Below are 11,856 nucleotides of genomic sequence, written 5' to 3'. Positions count from 1 at the left end.
TGCGTGCTGTGCTGCAGAGGCTCGCCGGTGCAGGATTTGTTAGCCAAGGCATTGTTGGTCTCTTGACATTGAACTTGGAATATGTGGCGTCTCGGGAGAGAAAACACACACAGGCTAACAATCCTCACCCGACACCCACCCGACCAGCCTCACTTCCTTACAACTCTGCTTTATCTTAACTGTCAACACCTGGCCTAAGCAGGAACCTCTTTCTATCTGTGAACTTTAATCTGGCCCTGCTAGGCAAACAGTACCATGGCTCGGACAAGGAGAGTGATTACTCTGTCACATTGCCCTCCGGTGCCTCAGCAGGCGGGGGGAGGAAAGATTGGAAGAAAAGGGATTTGGACGTAGGAAGATAATATGTAGTTGAATACGGAATATCAAAAAGGGGCTCGTGCAGACGACACAGTAACGGCGTAGGAGCTGAACAGGTGATGTGGAAGGACAACAGCTGATAGGGTGAAGTGGGAATTATTTGATAAAAAATACAGTTCTACCTCGGTTTTTGCAAGTATTTTTTTTGCAAAAAGTGAAAAGATAATGACAAAAAAAGATCTCATATGAAATAATATAAATACAATTCATTCGTTCCACCAAAATGGAAATTTAAAAAGTCAAATATTCAGGAAAAATATACATTTCATACAGCGACTCCAAATTGTCCATAGGTATGAATGTGAGTGTGAATGGTTGTTTGTCTATATGTGCCCTGGGATTGGCTGGCGACCAGTCCAGGGTGTACCCCGCCTCTCGCCCGAAGACAGCTGGGATATGCTCCAGCATACCTGTGACCCTAAAGAGGATAAGCGGCATAGAAAATTGATGGATGGCTATTTTATAGGGACTAATTATAGCTTTGCATTACATGCAAAAACCAGAGGAGGACGGGATCCACAGCTTCTGAACTTTTTTTCACAAAATTAGCTTCCTTGATTTTTTTCCTTTCTTCCTCAGGACCTCCCGTACGACCTGGAAACATCAGCCACATAGACGCCATTTACTTTGCGATGAGTTCTTTCTCTAGTTTAATAGTTTTTGAGTGAATAAATGAGGTACAGTGTTCCCTCATTCATCGTGGGGGATAGGTTCCCAAAAGTAAAATCTGTGAAGTAGCCAACTTTTTTTTTATTTACAATTTTCTGTTTTAAGCAAAACCCCTAACATACACCTTAGACACTTTAGACCCATGGAACGGGTGGAGAAAAGTGTCAGAGAAACAGAAGAGTTTCAGCTAAAATGAAAGGAAAGCTATACAAAACTGTGGTGAGACCAGCCATGTTGTTTGGTCTAGAGACACTAGTGCCACTGAGGAAAAGACAGGAAATAGACCTAGAGGTAACAGATATGAGGATGCTGAGGTTCTCATTGGGAGTGACCAGGATGGATAGGATCAGGAAGGAGTACATCAGTGGGACATTACATGTTAGAGGCCTTCGAGATAAAGTCAGAGAGGCCAGACTGAGTGTCCTGGTTTTTGGTCATCAAATTATGGTCCACTGTTGGTCCACTGTGTTTTCTGAAGTGCACAGTCAACACAGCCATCTACCAGGAAATTTTCGAGCACTTCATGCTTCCATTTGCTGACAAGCTTTATGGAGATGCTAATTTCATTTTCCAGGACTTGGCACCTGCCCGCTCTGCCAAAGGTACCAAAAGCTGCTTCAATGACCGTGGTGTTACTGTGCTTGATTGCCCAGCAAACACACCTGATCTGAACCCCAAGGAGAATCTGTGGGGTATCAGCAAGAGGAAGACAAGACAACCTAACCATGTAGATGACCTGGAGGCTGCAATCAAAGCAACCTCCATTACACCTGATCGTTTCCATGCCATGCCGCATTGATGCAGTAAGGAGCCCCAACTAAGTATTGAGTGGGAATGAACATACTTTTAATTATATAAATTTATTTTAATGTACCGCTATTCTCTCTGTGGTCCACCAGCACCTGGGAAATGGAAGGAAATTAGGTCTTATATATTAAAAAAAACACCAAAATCATATACAGTATGTATGCAATACATTTTATTTTTTCCAAGACAAAATGGCTGAGTGAAGAGACTAATGCAGGCAACAGCTGAAAACAGACTGACAGTTTTGTAACTGAAAAACAATATTTGTAGCTGGAACTCTTTAAGTGTTGGTCTGTGACCTTTGGTCATCAAACAAAAGAACCTAAGCCATCAGAATTCCTCACGGGAGGGGGGGGGGAAATTAACAGATGTGTTTTGCTGTGACTCTTCGAACGGAGCATATAGTGTACAGTATGTGGGTGTAGTCATAATAAATAATGTCAACCAATGCCGCGGGTCAACTTCAAGTTCAGTTGAGAGCAGATAACTTTCGAGTAAATACAGAACACAGGACGAGATCAAGCTGAAACGTGGACGTACCTCAGTACCATCAGCAGAGAAAACATGTACCAAACCTTTCTTTCTCCCGTTTTGTCATTTTGAGAGAACGACTTGCATATGATATGACATGTACCTTATGGAAATCATAAAGCACCGTGGTTCGTTTGGCAAATAAAAAAATAAAACCAACAGGAAATCAATTTAAAATAAGAAAATAAAATTCTGCAAAAGACAAAAAAAAAATGCTTTTCAGATTCATATTGTATTGATTGCATATGACAAAAGTTTACTTTTTTTCATTAACAGCTGGAATGTCATCAGGTGGTACATGTTTAAGGACAGTAAAAAGTTGGCTAGCAAGAAACCCCAACAATAGCTTGTATTACTGCATATAAAATGGCAGGAAAAAAATCAAACAAACAAAAAAAAAAAAAGATATGTACAACCACCTGTTTTTACCTCATTGTGGGAAGTTCAGCGGGACTGCCTGAAAAGGCCATCATATGACCTCTCACCCTTGAGGAACACCACAACATTTTAGTTTTGAAAAACATACTTATTTTCAAGCATACAAATTATTCACACTATATTATCCTGCCAAATTAAGAAAATATACGGTGGCAGCTTGTTGGGATTTTTTTTTTAACTACAGAAAAAAAGGGTACATTGAAACCTTTAAAGAGTACAGGCAAAAACCATTAAAAATACAGGCTCCAACATAAATACTATAAGTGCCTACACTAAGTGAACATTAATTTCAAATACCATTCTAAATACAGGAAAAAAGTCGACCATAAATGTGTTTTGAACTTAGGAACTTACATGAGTGTGCATTTTCCTATGTGTTTAAGTTCTCTTATATATTTATATATCATATATCTCCCCCGATGCAAAATTTTTGTTCAACCTGAAGACTTGTGTATAGTAAAGGCAAAAAAGATGCGAGACATTACAATTCTTTACATAGTGATCAAGTCCTGAATGTCAACAAGACAGGGAAGAGAAACAACAATAGAAATTCAAAATAACATTTAAATAAACGTTTCCCCGAAAAAGACATTGACATGTTCTTTAAAAAAACAACACAATTTAGTTAGCCTCTTAAAAAAAATCATTTCATTCATCTCTAAAGTTAGTATGATGCAGGACATTTCTATGGCGTTTCCTGCATGGATACCCCAACGAGCCAAACTGATGTTTTGCTCTTATGGCTGGCGATAGTTGAAGCTCACTTTTTTTGTCTTTTTTTTATTTTATTTTTTTTAATTCAAACTAATGACACCACAGTTATTTGTCAGCATAAAAGCCAAGTTTTTTTCCCTTGAGCGTCCAACTGTAAACTGGGGAAATGGAACAGTGCATGTAAATAGTCCCAGATATGGAATCCGGTCCTCATTTTATACTCAACCAACTGTACCGCCGATTAGAGAGACAGATACAGACTCCAAGGCAGAGTGACAAGTGCTATATCATTAACAATGACAGGGGATGGAGAGAGGAACTACTACCGATAAAATGACTTCTAGTGGCTGTTCATTCAAAAAGAACATTTTAAAACATGAGGGTGGAGAATACTTAGCTTGCTTTTACTATTCAATTTGGGAATTAAACTTTCGAATATTACAAATGTAAGTCAAACAGTTTAAATCTAATGCAATCAAGAGGATAACGAGGATACTAACTCATTCCCATTCCCATTCCCCACCCATAACCCTGAAACCACAGCATCCCCATCCTCACCAAAATCAAAATCCGTCTGGTTTAAAAAGACTAAAATCCACTGCGTGGTCTTCAAGTTACTGTTGGCTACACTGACTGCAAAAAAACAAAAAAAAACTGTGCTACTTAAAAAAAAAAAAAGAGCTAAATTTCATTTTAAAAGAACATAAACACTCTGGAAAATTAAGAGCTTCACGTTGGTTTAAAACAACTCCTCAGAGTACCCTCTCAGTATGATACACATGTACCAGAAAACATAAACACTAACCCTTGAGCATGTAACATGCCAGTAAACAAAACCATAAGCTGAAGAATGAAAATATACACGAGGCAGGCAGATAAATGATTTACCAGAGATAAACATGATCTTTTTGTCTTTTCAATTTCATTTCAGCTGGTTCCTTAACACGCTGCTAAGTCACGACACCACGGGTGTGGGGGGGGGGGGTGTGGGGGTTGCACAGGTGCTTGATGCAAGGACCTGCTCATTCCATATGTGCACAAAATGTCCTGTAATCATCTACTATCTAATCTGAAACTCCGAGCTTATAGCAAAAGGAGGACTAACTAATGCAGGTAAAATATCCAAGGCACTCTTTGTTGTCATTTTACACCACATTATTAATTTCATTGCTGTTTGTAAAAGAAATAGGTCATGGTGCTTGTGCCTAGCACTTCATAGGCAGCCCAATCCTTGTATATATATTTATGTACATATAGGTATTTTAAGTCAATCTTGCATGGAAAATCATTCAGTTTCAAATGTGACCCTGCTTGTCTTGATGTTTGAATAATATGATGACACCGTCGGAAAAACAAAACTGTACATGATATGTAAAACAATATGCAGTGAATGCAGCGCGAGTTGAAATATCTTGGCTAAATCAAAAGAATCAACAGCAACACGAGTAAAACCTAAACCCCACCAGCCACTGATCGTTTTTCTCTACGCAGCCAAAAACACACCAAGCATGCTGTCCAGTTACAAAAAATTACAAAATGTGTAAATTATTGCACAATAGAAAGGCTCGACATTTTTTTTTGTGTTTGATACATGAGTATTGCCCCGGTGGTCGGGAACGATAACAGGGCTGTACTGCGTACGCTTGCCTGACCCTGTGCTCCTTATCCCCATCCATCGGTTCCGTCGCCAGGGTTGCATTTTAGCCAGCTGAGTGAGAAAACGTCCAGCATGATGCCGCCGCTCGCCGCTTACTCCGTCTTTATGTCGTTAGCCAGAGGGCGGTCACTGTGCCACTTCTTCATGTGTTTCTCCAGAGTACTGTAGACACTGAAAGGCATGTGGCAAATTTCACATTTGTAAACGTCCTTGCCCATCTGTCCGTGGGTCTTCATGTGACGCGTGAGCTTTGAGCTCTGGGCGCAGGCGTAGCTGCACAGCTCGCACTTGTAGGGTCGCTCTCCAGTGTGACTGCGTCGATGAACTGTCAAATTGCTGCAGTTCTTGAAAACCTTGCCACAAAACTCGCAGGTGTCGCTGCGGCGGCCGTCCTTGGAGCTCGGCCTGCCGTTCCCGCTGCCTCCGTGAGGCGTGCTGGCGCCGCTGCCCGTGCCGCTGCGTCCCGAAGCGGCGCGTTCCCCGTCCAGCTCGCCGGGCGGAGTAGAGAAGCGCAAGCTGCCGTTCTCGGACGAGTGCTCGGATGACGAGGCAAAGGGCGATTGTCTGGAGTCTCCACCCGTGAAGTTGAGGAAGGGGTCCTTGAGTTGTCGTGAGGCGGCGTACCCCGCCAGCCACTGGGAGTAGACGTTCTCTGAGTTAGGGATGGTGGGCGTAGGGGGGTCTAGATCCTTCTCCACCTTGATGCGTTTGGACAGAGGACTGAGGGAACCCGGGCTCAAGGCTCCACCCAACAACTTCCTGGAAAGGCCGTCAGCAGATAAAGGTCCGAGACCATTTAAAGTTGTGGTGGTTCCATCATCCGCTCGGTCGGACTCCATTGCCGAGTCGTCGTCGCAGGGCTCCTGCGGCGTGCTCCGATGCCGAGGGTGCAGAGCGACGCTGTTCTGGTGGTGGCGGGCGCCTTCCAATCTCAGGCTGAAGCGATAGTCATTCCTGCCCTCGTCGGCCTCTCCGACCACAGGTTTACCCTCCATTTCTTCCTCCTCTCCCTCTTCCTCCTCTTCCTCCTCCTCTTCTTCTTCTTCCTCCTCCTCTTCTTCCTCCTCCTCCTCTTCATCCTCTTCTCCATTTTCAGTCACCAGACCGTTGTTCTCGCTCTTGAACTTGGCCACCACTGACTTCAGGGCATCGGTGGCGCTGCCCATCAGCTCACTGGTACCCGGCTCAGGAGAGCTGGCCGTTGAGAGGCCATCTTCTGACTTGGTTCCCAGCACCAAAGACTTACTCTGACAGTGCGTCTTCATGTGTCGTTTTAGCTTGCTGGCCTGGGTGCACGCATGGTTGCACAGGTGACACTTGAACGGTTTCTCTCCCGTGTGGCTACGTCTGTGGACAATAAGGTTACTCTGGAACTTGAAGGTCTTCCCACAAAACTCACAAGACTTTGCCTTCAGTGGCGTGCTGGGTTGAGCTGCGTTGGATACTGGATTCGGGGTAGACCTCGAGCCAGAGGGTGACTGAGAAGTCGAGAGAGGTGGAGTTGCCGAAAACGGAGGCTTAGAACCTGGCTGGAATGGTTGAAGAAGCCTTTGCATAGGGTTGGGCCGATTGGGAGAGAGCGGGGGCGAAGCTCCTGTGGCATTTCCAGCCAGTTCACGGAGCCTTCTGGAGAAGTCCATGCTAGGAGGAGGTTCAAGTGGTACAGAGTTGAGCCTCATCACCCTGTCAAAAGCGCTTGGATGGTGGGTTGCCAAGGCCAAGTCGTCCGGACTGAGGTGATGGCGCGGAGGTGGACTGAAAAGAGGTGGGGTCCGGGGATAACGACCCTCACGAGGAGTGGATACGGAATCCCGTCCGGATCCGGAACCCGGCATTCGCAGCAGGCTGTAGGGACTGCCATCAGCCAGGTGGACAGCATGAAGGGGAGGCTGGGACGAAGCGCAGTCACCTCCCATCCCGGGAGCAGCACCTACACGAGGGGTGAGGGGGCTGCCCGGTTCGCTCTCCAGGTAGATGCGGAAACCGTGGGTGTTCTGGGCATGTTGGAGAAGGAACCAGGCGCTTGTGAAAGGCTGCTTGCATGTGGTGCAGGTGTAACTGCTGGGCTCGTCTTTATCTGTCACAGAGAGAAAGAGAAAGAATAACGTTATTTTTAAAACGTAATACACAGATGATTCACAGGTGGTGACTTATATTTATGTTTTCTATTATCTATTATCATCTAAAATATGAATGCCATCCTAAAACACTTAAAAAAATCCAAACAAAAATATAATAATAAAATAAAAATAAAAATCTTAAACTGTGTTATGGAAAGCAGGAAGTGAACAAATGTAACAGTTACTGATTGTAAAAGTACCAGATGGAGGGGTAGGATTTAATAAGCTTTGCTTCTTCCTACTCCTTTCGGACATGTGGAACTGGGAAATTACCATTACCATTACCATTACCAAATAGCAGCTTGTGGAAGACTGCAGCATGGAATGAAGATAATAGATAAGCAATAGAAAAGTAATCATTGCAAAATTCTTGAGCCACAAACACTCAATAGAAAAATGCTTTTTTTTGGACGCCGCCCTGAGGTTTTAACCCCCCCGCCTCCCTCGTGTTCAGAATAAACAAGGCTAAATTGTGACATGTATCTAACGCTGCATATTAACAGTGACTATAAATACAAGGTCACATGTTAATAAATCGTAGACATTCTCACTTGGAAATGAAAATGTGTTTTTTGCGTCACCGGGGGAAGCATTTTTCAAAATGCATTTCATGCAGTGCTTTTATATCTCATGCTGTATGGATTTATTTAAATCCTCTCAGGTGAACAGAAAAGGAGAAGGAGGGAAAGCAGAAGTGAGAAATATGCTAAATAAGAAGCATCCGCCACTTGCAAATGTGCACCGTCTTTCATCTCTTGCCTTCTTTATCCTTTCACAGGGGACAATTTTCTGAAGTCATTTGCAAAAAAAAAAAAAAACAAAAGAATGGTTGTCCACTGGAAGCCATAGATTGTGTGTATGAGTGATCCCTAAGATGGTGGTCAGGTTTGCATGTTTTCAACTCACTATGGCAAACGTACTAAGACAAAGAGGTGAGGATGGAACAGTAAAAAGAGACCGTTGCTTAGGTAAAATAAGTGTTGAGGATGAACGATAATGGAAACCCAATGGCGTTTTGTGGGCCTCCTTTCTATCTCATGGGTCCGTAACCGGGGTGGCCCCCTGTGAACAATCTTACTTCAAGACCAGAACCTGGCATAAAATGTGCACCCAATCAAACCTCCATGCACTCCTCTTTCTCCCGAGTGAAAGGAGTTGGAAGGGGGTATACTGGTAAATTATGGATCATTACAATCTGAAAAAACTGCCGTTAATTGCTGCCACCTGCAAGGGGCTTTGACCCACTATGGAATTTTTCCATCATAAAAAAGCCATTTGTCCATACATGTTTTGGCTCCCTCTCTCACAATCGAAAATACATTGTGCTCATAACGTTGACTTTGGCGCTACGCAGTTCCTGAAACAGTGTGTGTGTTTTTATGGTTTATGGCTGCAATAACCTGACATCTCCTGTTCACTTTGATTTGATTAGCAGCCTGTATATATTTCCTCGCCCCATGTGTGAACAGACGGTGTATATGCATGAGGAAGAAAACAAATTATTTTTTCTGTTATTGCAAACGACAAAGGAGGGATTGGAGGAAGCAAGCGGCGGGAGTGTGGGGTAAGAGTGGGGGGCGGCCCCTTCGAGACACTCTACGATTGACGGAGGAGGAAAAGCACTGCAGGATCTTGGAAGCAAAGGAAAGAGAGCAGGGAAAGGGGATCAGAGGAAGGAGAGAATTGTGGCGTGAAAGGCGACATTCATAATGACAACCCGGCATGTTTGTGAAGGACACAACATCGCACTTGCACGTGCTGCTCGTGAGTTCATTTTCTTACGTGTCAAAGACAGCATGTCCTGTGCTGTGCAATCAGAAAGCCATCTTTAAACATTAGTCAACCTGCTCAAAAGCAAAAGAAACACAAATAATTGCTATTCCAGCCAGGCGGTGGGGACATTGATGGGCATCAAAAGGCCAAATCAAACTATATCCAGCGTGGTGACAGCAGCAGAGCAGATATCTAAATAAGCCCACCATTGTCCTTAATCGCTGTCCTCAAACGGATGGAAGGACAGTTTTTCAAACGAAGAAAAATTATTCTGACATGGCGTTTGATGCCCTTGAAGAGTTTTTTTTTTCTACCATGGGAGAGAGGAGAGATGTAGGAGGGAGGAAGAATGATATTATAAACGAGTCTGTCCTCTAATGGAATAAAGGAGAGCTCACTCTCTCTGTCTGAGTCTCCCCTTCCAGTCTGTGGTGTGTTAGGACTGAGGGTAGAAGAGCTTGGGCTAATGCTGGATCTCCTGCTTCCTTTGAAATAGGATCAGCCGAAAGGAGAAACCACACTGACAACCCTGTAGCTACCATTTCATGGCAAGGGCTGAAAGAGGGGACTTTGGTGGAGTAAAGGCAAAGAAGCCTAAATGAAAAGTGAAAAGAAAAAGAACGGGGTTAAGTGAGACAGAGAAGAAAAATAAAAAAAAAAATATAGCTTTGGAAAAAAAAGTCAAAGGGAAAAAAGGAGGTTAACAAGTCCTCCAAAGCCATTTCGTTACATTGCAACACTAAGCAGGCAAGGGTACTGTACTGAATAAGAAAAACGGTTGTCATCTAATAGGCAGATAATACCATCCTGAGCGCAACGCTTACTGACGCAAGGAATTAATTGCACCTTAAAGAGCACATGGTTTCGCCTGCGGTCGCTGGTGCCATGTTCTCAGCACTCTTCCAGACACATTGTTGACCAAGCACATAAACCAGTTGGAGGCTGAGGCAGCAAGCACCCTTCAGATTGTTCTATTGTTGGCAACCCAACCCCCCAAATCCAGACTAACACATGCAGTCCACATGCACACACAATCTACTATGCCACCAATCCACTCCGGTGCTCCTTGTTGCCGGCCAAGCACGACCACGCAGCAATCAATAGAGGGCAGACGGTCAAATGAACACCTGTCCTTTAGGGGGATGAAATGTCCACCATCTTTCTGGAAGGGAGATGCCATACAAATGCTTTTTAATATAAACATTTCTGGATCAGCACTAAAACTGTATGTTTTTTTTCCAAGCCTCAGACCTTATCGTTTATGTCTAAAGCGCTCAAATACCCGACCATACATCAACCCGAGCTATATTGCCGTTTTATTAACATTATTAATAAATGATTGTTGTTTCATGGATACTATGGCCTATTAAATATATTGAAAGATTAGTTATATGTAGTATTTTGGTCACTAAGCGCTAGTGTTACATTGATGAGACACGACATTAGCTTCACGCTGCAATGCGAGCCAAGGTATGTCTGACATGATACTTTCTTCTCCCGTACCGTGTGGAAGTGGTATGTTTTTGGCTTCTTACACTGTCTTTCTTCCCCACACCATTTGAAACGCTTTCTTAAGTTTAATAACGACATTGGAGAGGCTAACTAGCTAGCATGACAGCATGCTATGCTAGCAACAGCCATCTTAATAGAACCCACGTCATAACAACAACAGCCTGTGCTACCATGTTTAGCAAGCAGTCAAAGTGATGTCAGCCATGTAGTTGTGTTTTTGTTAAAGTCCAAAAAAGACGTTGCAGCTGAGAGCAAAACTTGTCATGCACAAGTTTCCCGTGGTGGCACAGAACGGTGGGAGTTTGCTTTCCTCTTCCACAGAACCGTGGGAGTTTCCAGCATGGATGTTTCAGGAAGTGGTGTAGTTGTTAAAATCCTTCTTCACATAAGACGTTGCAGCTGAGAGCAAAACTTGTCATGCACAAGTTTCCCGTGGTGGCACAGAACGGTGGGAGTATCCAGCATGGATGCTTCAGGAAGTCGTGTAATTGTTAAAAATCCTTCTTCACATTTATGATGCGATAGATCGTGTTAAACTTCCACGGTTCTGTGCCACCATGGGAAACTTGTGCATGACATGCTTTGCTCTCAGATGCAACGTCTTTTTCGTTGGCAAAAAGCCATTGGCTATAAGAGGAAAGAGCCAGCCCTGTCGATTAATAGTAGTACTATAGTAGTACTAACACTGTGTTTACTATGTGTTTACTATGACCACCAGAGACACATGCACAAAGGAGTTAAAAACCACTTTCTTCTTAAACATGCAAAACACAACACATAGCTTCCTGTTTTTTTCCGATCCATCAAGCTATCAAACTTTATAGCTAAGTATCCAAAAGTTGGACAACTGCGTTTTGATCTCCATGTCCTTCGCCAAACCTCATCAAGGGACCTTACTGTCCTGGTAAGGCCACATAGCTCTCAATGATATTGGTTATTTAGCTAATGGAGGAGAGAGCTAACAGGATTAACTTGCAGGTCTTCCAAATGGAGAAGGAATAGGAGGAAGGTGGCGAGAGAAGCGACGGCTGAGACACCACATGTCATCGGCATTTCCCAAAGTTATAAGTCGCCCGGGCTTGGGAGTACTCGCACGCGGCTAAAGTGATTATGCTAATAGCAGGTCTTTGCCAATATTCAAAAGTGTTTATAGGTGTTGGGAGTGTGCGCCTCGGGAAGACTGAGGGTTGTCAATACAGTGCCTCTTAAGAGCGCTTCAGCCGTAACTGGCGTTAATGCGATTACTATGTTGTTTAT

The 11,856-nt window shown here is 43.6% G+C and overlaps 1 protein-coding gene across 1 annotated transcript in view; it reads right to left on the bottom strand.

The window, feature by feature from the left end:
* Positions 1-1,978: 1,978 nt before the first annotated feature.
* Positions 1,979-11,856, bottom strand: part of LOC131110505 (BCL11 transcription factor A-like) — a 43,487-nt gene continuing 33,609 nt past the window's right edge. The window contains exon 3 of the mRNA XM_078793162.1: positions 1,979-7,271. Coding sequence (XP_078649288.1) covers positions 5,287-7,271 — 1,985 coding nt within the window. The 3' untranslated portion in view covers positions 1,979-5,286. The remainder of the gene's footprint in view (positions 7,272-11,856) is intronic.

This window comes from Doryrhamphus excisus, linkage group LG9, assembly GCF_037039965.1.
Source record: "Doryrhamphus excisus strain RoL-2023G ecotype Guam linkage group LG9, RoL_Dexc_Guam_v1.1, whole genome shotgun sequence".
Lineage (NCBI taxonomy): Eukaryota > Metazoa > Chordata > Actinopteri > Syngnathiformes > Syngnathidae > Doryrhamphus > Doryrhamphus excisus.
Note: the sequence above shows the minus strand (reverse complement) of the source record. Positions and strands in the feature narration are given on the sequence as shown.